Consider the following 11,777-nt stretch of genomic DNA (forward strand, 5'->3'; position numbering starts at 1 on the left):
GGGGATAAATATAAGGTCTTACACTTAGGTTCAATAAAACAACTGCACAATGCCTAGCATGCAGAGGAGGGGGGCTGATTTTAAAAGAACATGAGAGTGTGATTTACTGCAGAAAAAAGCAAATACAATTTTAGCCTCTATTAATAATGGTAGTGTCCAGCTTAAGACAATAGTTAAGATAATAGTTCAAGGATATTCTTCACTGATCACTGTGTTAGTCTCTTGAGCACATTTTAGAAGAAACGCTGACAAAACAGAACATTTCCAAAGGAAGATAACCTAAATGATGAATGGTTTGGGATATAGGATATTTGAGGAATTGGGGATGTTTAACTTGCAAAAGAGAAAATCCGAGGGAATATGTAACCTGTTTTCAGACAGCTAAGGAGCTATCATATGGAAAAGGAATTTTGTTTAGTTCTACGCAGTTCTAAACAGCGGAAATAATATGTATAAAAATTACATGGGGGCTTCCCTGGTGGCGCAGTGGTTGAGAATCTGCCTGCCAATGCAGGGGACACGGGTTCGAGCCCTGGTCTGGGAAGATCCCACGTGCCGCGGAGCAACTGGGCCCGTGAGCCACAATTACTGAGCCTGCGCGTCTGGAGCCTGTGCTCCGCAACAAGAGAGGCCGCGATAGTGAGGGGCCCGCGCATCGCGATGAAGAGTGGCCCCCGCTTGCCGCAACTGGAGAAAGCCCTCGCACAGAAACGAAGACCCAACACAGCCATAAATAAATAAATAAATAAATTTAAAATAAATGTGATTTGAATAAAATATAAAATCTGGTTTAAAAAAAAAAAAAGGATTCCTTCTTAAAAAAAAAAAAATTACATGGAACCCCATATAAAAAAGACCTTTCTAAAATGACACTAAAATGGGCTAGCCTTATAGCGATGCACCCTCTATCACTAGAGTATTAAAACAGAGATTAGATTCATTTTCGACAAAAATGTATTGAGCACCTAGGCTCCAGGCAGGTGCAAAGCACTGATGATAGTAAGTAAAAAACTAACATGGTCTCTGCTTTCATGGAAAGCAAAGTCTAGTGGTAGAGGCAATCACACTAATAAATTTTAAATGACAGACAGATAAATATCTAGGGAAAGGAATACAGTTCAAGAGCATATTAACAAAGGATCCTGACTTAGTGGGGGATCAGAACAGGCCTCCCTTAAGTAGCTGAGTGATCTATGAGTAGGAGGTAAATGGTTGGGAGCAGAACATCACAAAGAAAGGAAATGCACATGCAAAGACCCTGTGGTAAGAGATTCAAGGAATTGAAAGGCTTATATAACCTGAGCATAGAGAGTAAGGCGTGAGTAGAGATGCAGGAGCAGAACCACAAAGGGCCTTAAAGGCCCAGTTAAGGATTCAGTCTTCTCCCAAAAGTAATGAGCTGTTACTGAGGGAGGGGTTTAAGTAGCAATGGGCATGGGAGGGAATAATCAATGTGGTGAATGGCATAAGGAGGCCACTCGGGAGCTTCCCGCAGTAGTCCAGGCCAGAAATGATAGTAGTTTAGGAAAAGGGGGTGGAAATGAAGATGTAGAGAGGTTGACAGATTGGAGAGATTTTTAGGATGTTAAAATGACAGAACCCATGTGACTAGTCCAGCGGGTGTTTTGGATATAGTTTAAAGCAGTAATGCCCAACCCAGATTCTTTGGCCCTAATAATTAATAATACCCTTTTCTGAGGGGGGAAACAGAACTCAGTGATGAATTTTCCTTGAGGGCAGAGGATATGGTAAGAGACAGAAGTATAAAGAATGACCCACTCCCCCCCCTCAGGTTTCCAGCTTATATAAGTGGAATGCATTGTGATGCCATTCACTGAAATAAGAAACCCTGTAAAAATACTAATTAGGTGGGCTAAGACCATGGGTTTGAATTTGAACAAGTTGAGTTTGAGGTGCCTTGGTTTTAAATAGTCAGTTTGACATACTGATCTGAAACTTAAATGACAGGTCTGCACTGGGAGTAAGATACTGAGAATCGTTGGCATCTAGATAGTAGTTGAAGCTGGGCTTAGAAGAGATTGCCTGGGGAGAAAACAGAGAGTGAGGAGACAGCCTTGAGGAATATCTGCATTGAATAACAGAGTAGAGGAGGGTGAGTCTGCAAAAGAGCAGCCTGACTAAAAACAGGAGGGAGGCTGAAGCCAAGGGAAGAGCATTTTCCATGAAGGAGGCAACGGTCAACAATGTCAAACGCTGCTGAGACATCAATAAGACAAGGAATGAAAAATGTCAGTTAAGTTTAGGGGTGCGTTTCAGTGGGATGATAGGGCCAGAAATCAGGCTGCAGTGGGTTGAGGCGTGAAGTAGGTGGCAAGCAAATGGGAGACAAATAAATGGAGACAAGATTTCTGGCTGTAAAGTGGGAAGAGACAAGGTGACAGCTGTGGGAGTGGAGGGAGGGTTTACGATGGGAGAAGCCTGAGTTTGTTAAGAGGGAGCAGGTGAATATGGAGGAATGGGTCTCCTTAGAAGCGGGGGAGAGAATCTGAAGCACAGCTGGATGGAGTAGCTGTAGATAAAAGGAGAGGCTGCGGGGAAAAGATGAGAAAGACGCCTAATTATATGACCTTTAAGGTCTCTTCTCACTCTAGAATCTCCTGACTTAACAATTTCCTTTAGGGAGAACATTCGCGTGTATGCATAATCTATGCAAATTTATTCAAATATTCCAGTAGAAATAAATCAGTCAAGCACATCCTTATCCCCTAATGACGCAGTTAACGTCCCCAGGTTTATGACCAGTGTAATCTCTGGGCAGGATCCATCCCTCAGGTTTTTGCTCAACGCACACTGCAGTACACCCCAGAACCAGCCTTATCTCCCCTCGCCAAACCCATACTACCCCGCGATCTCAGAGGCTAAAGGAGGAAGTAAAATTTAAAACCCTGAAACTACAACATATCCTGCTGCATTCGAAACGGCTGTCATTCATAGAAGGAAAACGCGACACTCCAAATCCATCCCCACTCCAAGCTCAAGGCATTTCTGCCTGAGCCGGCAGTGACACGTCCCCCAGATGGCCGGGGTTCTACATTAAAAGTCATTTGCACCCCCTCCTCCTTTCTCAAGACCTTTTATTGTGAAGAACCAGAAATGGGTTCCTTCTGGTCCCTGTCACAGCCCTCGCCCCAATGCAGCGGACAGATCCCCCGCAGTTATTCCAGAGGCGGCACCTAATAAGCCCTCGCAAGAGGGTGCGGAGAAACCCCTAGAGCCCTCAGACCGGCCTGGGACGGCCACGAGCCTGCCGCTAGCTTGAGAAGAGAGCGGGACAAGCCCCAAGGGATGGAAAGGGAGGATTAAGGGAGACCTAGGAGACCCGGGTAGCGAGGGGGTCTCCTCCCTCGAGCTTCTAAGGGGGATGGAGTTTCTGAGGAGGGCTAATCCCCTGCCACCGCTCCCTCTTCCCAGCTTCTCTGGCCTGCCACCCCCTCCACCGCCCCGTTTGCTCAGGCTCATTCCCCTTCCCTGGGGCCGTCTGGACCTCCAGTTGTCCGTGAGCCCGGCATCCCCGCCTCGGCACCCCCGCGGCTCCGCGAACTGCACTCACCCGGCCCGCCATCTTCGCGGACACGTCCGGCTCCGCCACTGCAGCTCGGCGCTCTGCGCTCGGAAGAGCCCGCCCCCGCCGCGCGCGCGCCCGCTGCCCGCCCTCGCGCAGGCGCGCAGCCGTCTACACGCCGCGCACGCGCTTCGCCGCGTCTCCGATACCCCCGCCCTGCAGTGCACGCGCGGGCTCGACGGCAGCCCGGGGTGGGCGGGGCGGTGGCGCCATTTTGAACGCGAGCTGCCGGGGGCGGTGGGGCTTGTGGGTCTTTCATGTAAGTGTCTGCTGGCGACTTTCTTCAGGGCTCCTTTTGCGAATCTCATCACAACTGGCCGTTTGCGCCGGACTTTATAGGAAGTATAGGAAGGACGCTGATGCTTTTAATCACTGAGCCCTTGCTTATCTCTGCCTTTTAATGGCCTTTTAACTTTATGCTTCCAGACCCACTTAAGTGTGAAAATGTACGTAAAAGCACCCAGCGCGGTTACTGGCCTTCCCCCCTGGGAAGGTCAGTAATGTGTAGTTGGTTCTGAATTCAAATTCTGCATGAATTCAGGCTTTTGTTTGTAGGCGGACGTGTTTCCTAGCTCCTGGAAGTAATCAGCCTTGGCATTTACATTTAGCTTATGTGTAGCCTGGAAAACTCAGGTTAAGATTTTCTTCAAATGTGTAAGTGAATTGTGACTGTTTGTATATCTTTATATATTAGTTTATTATTAAATATATTTATTAATAAAGGTAATTTGTATCTCTAACAACTTTTGTCAATTCCCAGTGTTCATTTTAGACAATATATACACGGTGGAATTTGAATAAACTATGCCCTAAATTCGGCCTTTTTTTTTTTTTTTTTGACCTTGATGTTTCCTTTCTACCATACCATTTCCTCAGAATAGATAATAATAACAGCTCTCTACAAGAAGAGAGGTTCTCCCAAACAGGGTCTCTGATGATCTTATTGCCTCTACTATCTTATATTTCTCTTTATATTTACACAAGACAATAAAAAATGATAAGACGTGTTACCTTTTCAACAGTTAATTAGAAAAAAATAGTTCTTTCCAATATGAGGAAAGGAAAGAAAGACTTAGAAGAGCTGGGCAGGCTTTAGCGATTTAAAATGGAAAACTAATAACAATAAGTGACCTGAAGATGGGCAGGGGACAGAAGAAAAAAAGTCAGGTAAGTTTTGTAAACTCTCACACTGTACCTGAGAACCAGAGTGTGCTGTTGGACAAATCAGATGTTAACTAAATCATCGATGGATCAGAGTTTATCAGGAAGGACAGGGAACTAGTTGAACTCTGATCTATTAACTTCGAAAAGCTATAAAAATAATTAAAATAGATTGGGGAGTTGCAAGGCTTAGATTCTCGTCCTTTTCCTTGCTCTGCCACTCACTCCCCACCTCCCTTCACCTCTCTGAGCCCCAGTTTTCTTACTTGGAAAGTGAGAGGTGTAATTCGATGAGCTTAACAGGTTGTCTTACATTTTTTGATACTTTGAATCTATAAACCAAAGAGATTTTGCCCAAATAATTACCAGATCCAGAAGATGACATTGGCTCTCGGTACAATGATCTGACATTATTTCCAAGGCCAGAAAATAAGCAAATGTATTTATCTATACCACTGCTGTGTTGTCTTGCTTTGCTAGGTAAACTAGATTGCAGGTGAAAATGTCTTCAATCTCTCCACCAAGGAGGAGTGTTTATCATGTAGGAAAGACAGGTTTGCTGGATGCTGGAGAGGTTCCACTGTGTCAGCTTACAAGCATATCTCTGCAGGATAAGGGACTCTGTATCCTCTCACAAGTGGTATAAGTTCATTAGAATCATGTGCACAGCCCTCTGCAGGGTCTACCAAAGAAATCATAAGCAGACATGAGCTCCTGCCCTTGAGGTGCTTCCAGCTGGAGGGGAGACATTACTCCAGGTTGTCACATGTCTGTGCATCCCGTCTGTGCCTTGCTCTAATATTCAAGGTTGTCTTAGAAAGAGAGTGGAACTGATTCTGCATCACCTTCTGAGCAATCCTTGCAGTTATGGTTGATAGACAACAAATATTTTTGCTGCCCCAAATTCATTCCCCTTTTTTTCTGGTCACAGCTACCCTGGTTCATGCAGCCTTGAAAGCATTGTCAGACAATGCCCCCTGCCCTCCCCTGGCCTAGGAGGGAGCACAGAACCCAGGCTCAGTCAATCAGATGCTCTCTCTCCCAAGCAACTACAATCTGGACCATCCTGAGGAAGAAAGACAGAAAATAGCAAGAGCTGATTTACCCCAATGGTGATATTCTGAAAAGACCAGCCACTAATTATCTAGACCTGGAATTTACCTGATTTCTGTCTTTGGCAAAATCTGGTTGTCTCTCTTTGTCTTGATTTCTGTGACTTAATCAGTCTTTCCTTTCCTCAAAAAACAAAAAGCAAAACTAAACAAAACTCCCTCAGTTTGTCATTGATCCCTGAAATCCTTAATATACTTTCCTCTCACGGTGAGAAAATAGGTAAGACAGCTTACGATGATTTAAATTTAACCTAAAGTGCAAATGTCTAAGGTCATTTTCTAAGGTCTGGAGGGATTTTTCAGGGTAGAGGAGGTTGGTGAGGTGGGACTAGGGATAGGCTAAAAGAGGAAAAGGGAACTAGGTACCTGAAAGGTGAGGAGAGAAGATGGCGACATGATGAAATGGAGGTAACAGTGCCCAGGATAAAGAACAGTGAGGCACGTGGGGAGAGGGGTAAGGGTTTGACCAAGGTCAGCTCTTGCTGATTACAGCTACTCTGTGACCCATTGTGATGGTTAATTTTATGTTTTAACTTGGCTGGGCCACGGTGCCCAGATACTTGGTCAAATGTTATTCTGGATGTTTCCATGAGGGTATTTTGGGATGAGATTTACATTTAAATCAGTGGACTTTGAGTAAAGCAGATTGTTCTCCATAATGTGGGTGGGCCTCATCTAATCCACTGAAGGCCTGAATTGAACAAAAGGCTCATCTCCCCAGAGCAAGAGAGAATTCTCCAGCAGACTGCCTTTGGTCTTGAACTGCAGCTCTTTCCTGAATCTCCAGCTTGCCAGTGTCCCCCATCAGATTTTTGGACTTGCCAAGCCTCCACGATCACATGAGTCAATTTCTTAAAATAAATCTCTCTATATATACACATCCTGTTGGTTCTGTTTCTCTGGAGAACCCTGACTAATACACCATGTTTCCTGTCAGTGACAAGGAAGTGATTCCAGGCTTTTATGTGGTGAAACTTGGTATCACCTGTTGGTCCCTGTTAGGTAACGAGCATCTATAGGTGGAGGCCCAATTCAAAGTCTTGGAAACCCCATGGATATAATTCTATTGATATGTTCAAATTACGTCCAGTTAAACATCACTTGACAAGTGCTCCATTAGAATGGAGCTGAGTAACTTTGGGACATTCTGGTTGTGACAGTGATGCTTAACTAGGGGGAAATAGATTTCTTCTGTGTTTTGAGGAGTTAGAGCAATAGTAAGCTACATAAAACTGAACTGATTCACTGTTATCCAGTTTATTTAACAAAGCAATGTGATGTTTTGCTGATTTCCACAGTAGTCAAAGGAAAACTAACTTTAGTCTGTGGAAGCCTAGGGTTAAACAAATGGCACTGGGGACAGAAAGGAGTTTTAATCACTTCAAGGTGTAAGTTTCAAAGATCTTCCAACAGGACTGCATGCAGGAGTTTCGGGGAACAGCGCTGTGCATTGAATTCACCACTGCATTGTGACTGTCAGAGGGTACCCTACAGGGGGTGTGTGTGTGCGCATGTGCAAGTGCGTGTGTGACAAGGACCTGCACTGACCCCTCACAGAAGATATCCTTGTGAAGCAGACAAAGGTGGTCTTAATAAATCCTTTGATACCCTTCCCTCTGCACCTCCTCCTCTTTCCCAAGTTCTTTCAGCATTAATAACCTAATATATTACTCTTTCCAGGAGTGTATGCAATTTAAGAGAATATTGCTGGGGAGCAATAAAAAAACAAATCTCTAAGGGTAAAATTGCAGCGACGGGGACGTCTCTATGTGGACAGCGATCCCTATTCTTGCCCTTCCAATCATAACCCACAGGTTGGCCACCCGTGTCCTCAGCCCAGGCTTTCAGAGAGCCCTGTTGAAAACTTGATATTATGGTCCCATCATAGCCAGTTTTAGGAAGATGAAGCTGCCATCTGTTTGCTTTCTGTCAGAGAAAACTATTTCCCAGAAGGATGGATAAGGCTAGAGAACAGAGCAAAATGGAGAAAGAATATAGAGTTTTTTTTAAAAGAAGGAAGACCAGCTGATGCAATGCAGCCTTTTAGCTGCAGTCAGGTATTTTATTGTTGGGTTATTTATTTATTTATTTATTTGATGAGTATGCCTTTTCTCTTTGGAGGATCAAGGACAAACACCTATAGTCACAAAAATCAATTCATTCTGGAAAGTCTGAGTGGGCAGGAGAGATGATAGAATCCTCCGTGGAAAGGAATGCATGTTGCTATGGAAAGCAGCTGATCCTTTAGTGCAAGCCCCAATGCACTTGCCAGGCTGCATAACCCTGCATAATAAACATCGTGGGTCCAGAGAGCTGCCTGCATCTCTTTGAAAAAGAATCATTCAGATACTGGTCTGATGAGCTTTTATGCATCTCGAGAGAAGGAAGTCACAGTCTCCTGGGAGGGGCTGAGTTGCCTAGAACTTCAAGACACCAGAGGCCCACAAACCACATTGGGGGTGACTGTATTTTCTCCAGAGGACTCCTGAGAAAAAGTGAAGGGTGTCTTAAGGTTTCTCCCAAGGGCAAATTTACTGGAGACGTTTGTTTCTAGGGCAAGGAATATGTACAGCAGGACTTTCCAAGGGAGGGAAAATACATCTCTCCAGCAGGAGCATGACCAGAATAGAAGGATAAGTTTAGTGATACTTGAGGGGAGGTGGTCCCAGTATACTGTGTTACATTTAAACTCTCTAAACTTAAATGTATTCATGTGAGAATTGGATGAGGTAATTATCATACAGTACCTAATACATTAAGCACCTGACCCAGCAATTATAAGGCAGATACTAATTACCACTACCAAGAGTGCTAAAACTAATACTAATAACACTATTAACCAATTTTAAAGTCGAACTCAGAGGCGGGGAGCTATCTCCAAATAAGATGCTTCTCAGGATGAAATTATCTCTCTGCTTCTCCCAAGAGCACTTTGTACTTTCCGTGCTGTACAAATAACATTATATTGATGAGAAGTGTTTTCTATTAAGAAAAAAAACCCCCACTCAATCAACATCACCATAAGCAATTTGTATTTATAGAGTTGCCAGAGTTTGAGCTTGTTAAATTTCCCCTGAGCACCAATCATGATTTCTATTATTCTATTACACTTCCTTCCTAATTATCAACATCTTTTATTTTTAAAAAAATAAGTTGTTTTGCCTTATAAAGTTAGTACAACGTTTTCTCACAATCACTTAAAAAAAAAAAATCACAACCTCAACTCCTGAATACAATCACTAGTAAGTTAGGTCTCTTTTTCTTCTAGCATCCTCCCATGCATTCCCCATGGATATTCTTTTTTTTTTTTTTTTTTTGGCCAAACCAGCAGCTTGCGAGATCTCAGTTCCCTAACCAGGGATTGAACCCGGGCCCCTGGCAATGAAAGTGCTGAATCCTAACCACTAGACCACCATGGAACTCCCCCCATGCATATTATAAAAAAAGACAGCTCTTCCTCGGCTAACAATGTGGTTATGTCCCTAAAAACCATCATAAGTTGAAAATATCGTTATGTCGAAAATGCATTTAACACACCTTCCCTACCAAACATCATAGCTGAGCCTAGCCTATTTTAAACATGCTCAGAACACTTACATTAGCCTACATTTGGGCAAAATCATCTGACACGAAGCCTATTTTGAAATAAGGTGTTAAATATCTCATGTAATTTATTGGATACTGTTCTGGAAGTGAAAAACAGAATGGTTGTAAGGGTACAGAATGGTTTTAAGTATATCAGTTGTTTACCCTTGTGAATGTGTGCCTGACCCACAGACCTTGTGGAAGCTGTGTGGCTTCATGTTAGATGATTTTGCCCAAATGTAGGGCATATCGCTGGCCCAGAAAAAGATCAAAATCCAAAATTTGAACTATGGTTTCTGCTGAATGTGTACTGCTTCCCCACCATTGTAAAGTCGAAAAATCGTTAAGTCAAAACTGTAAGTTGGGGGTTTCCCTGGTGGCGCAGTGGTTAAGAATTCGCCTGCCAATGCAGGGGACACAGGTTTGATCCCTGGTCCGGGAAGATCCCACATGCCGTGGAGCAACTAAGCCCGTGCGCCACAACTTCTGAGCCTGCACTCTAGAGCCCGCGAGCCACAACTACTGAAGCCCACGCGCCTACAGCCCGTGCTCCAGAACAAGAGAAGCCACCGCAATAAGAAGCTCGCGCACCACAACGAAGAGTAGCCCCTACTCGCAGCAACAAAGACCCGACGCAGCCATAAATAAATAAATAAATAAATAAATAAATTAAATAAACCCTATATATTTTTTAAAAAATTGTAAGTTGGGGACCATCTGTTTATATATATGAAACATATATATATGTATGAAACATATATATGTGTATGTATGTACCTATAGAGTTGTAATCCTTTAGCCATTGAGTGCCATAATGGACTGGGACTGTTTTATTCACAGGCTTGATGCTGCTCATGTGCAAATAATGCATATTCTCAGGTTGTGAGGGTTGGAGGCAAAAACCTCTATTGTTATCAGCCTAAACGTTGCTTCTGTAGGCACAAACAATGGTAGGTAAAAAAAAAATCTTATCTTTGCTGTTTCACCTTTTATTCAGGTTATGATGACTCCATTCGAACAACCAAACTTCATAGTTGCTGGCAAAACTACTTTACATCTTTCCTTGCAAGTCATCAGGACACAAATAGATCATTCATAGTACAGGAAATAAAAATACTAGTAAACATTTGGGGAAAAATAAACCAAGTAATCAAAGAATTGAAAATTAAACCAACATAAGATACTTTTTTTTTTTTTTTTGGTTATCAAGTTAGTAAAACAAAAACACTAAAAACCCTCTTTTTAAAAAGAGCTTACCTAATGATGAAGTAAGTAAGTTTGGCTTTCACTTGGTTGATGGGAATGGAAATTTTTATAATATACTCAGAAAATAGTTTGGCACGTAATATGTATCAAGAGCCTTAACAATTTTAATGTTTTGACTCAGTGATTGAACTTTTGGAATTCTTTTTTTTTAGTTAGCAAGGAATGCAGGAAGGGAAAAAAATGTTAGCTGCAGTATAATTCATAAGAGAAAAAATTTTTTTAAATCTAAATATTGAACTATGATGAAATACAAATTCATACTCTAAGGCAAGTCAAGGAAAATTTAAACTTAAAGTATTTTCTCAGGAATTCCCTGGCGGTCCAGCGGTTAGGACTACGAGCTTTCACTGCCGAGGTCCCAGATTTGATTCCTGGTTGGGGAACTGCGATCCCACAACCTGCGTGGCGCGGCCAAAAAAAAATTTCTTTTTCTCTGCCCTTGGGCCTCCTCTCTCCCCTCTACTAGGGATTGTGTATCTGCGTTACACATTCACCAAACCTCCTTATCAGCAGAAATACCTGCTCAACCATAAATAGCAACATTCTCCTAGCATCACCAAGACAACTCCCCTCTCTGCTTAACTTCACAAGGGGCCACCCACCGTGACCCATGACCCACTACTCGCTTTGTCCATGTAGATCTGGATTGTGTAAACTGTCAATAATATGTCATTTAGGGACTTCCCTGGTGGCGCAGTGGTTAAGAATCCACCTGCCAATGCAGGGGACACGGGTTCGATCCCTGGTCCGGGAAGATCCCACATGCCTCGGAGCAACTGGGTCCTGGCGCCACAGCTACTGAGCTTGCGCTCTAGAGGCCGCAAGCCACAACTATTGAGCCCTCGTGCTGCAACTACTGAAGCCCACGTGCCTAGAGCCTGCATTCAGCAGCAAGAGAAGCCACCGCAATGAGAAGCCCCGGCACCGCAACGAAGAGTAGCCCCCAATCCCTGCAACTAGAGAAAGGCTGCACGCAGCAACAAAGACCTAACGCAACCAAAAATAAATAAATTAAATAAATAAATTAATTTTAAAAACCTGTAAAAAATAATACGTCATTTAATGTACAG

At 43.3% G+C, this 11,777-nt stretch overlaps 1 protein-coding gene across 2 annotated transcripts in view; it reads right to left on the reverse strand.

Annotated features, from left to right (window-relative positions):
* Positions 1–3,664, reverse strand: part of NSF (N-ethylmaleimide sensitive factor, vesicle fusing ATPase) — a 160,142-nt gene extending 156,478 nt beyond the window's left edge. For both annotated transcript variants that reach the window (XM_007175848.2, XM_007175849.2), the window contains exon 1: positions 3,572–3,664. In XM_007175848.2, the coding sequence (XP_007175910.2) occupies positions 3,572–3,583 (12 nt within the window). In that variant the 5' untranslated portion in view covers positions 3,584–3,664. The remainder of the gene's footprint in view (positions 1–3,571) is intronic.
* Positions 3,665–11,777: the final 8,113 nt, after the last annotated feature.

Source organism: Balaenoptera acutorostrata, chromosome 20 (genome assembly GCF_949987535.1).
Source record: "Balaenoptera acutorostrata chromosome 20, mBalAcu1.1, whole genome shotgun sequence".
Classification (NCBI taxonomy): Eukaryota; Metazoa; Chordata; class Mammalia; order Artiodactyla; family Balaenopteridae; genus Balaenoptera; species Balaenoptera acutorostrata.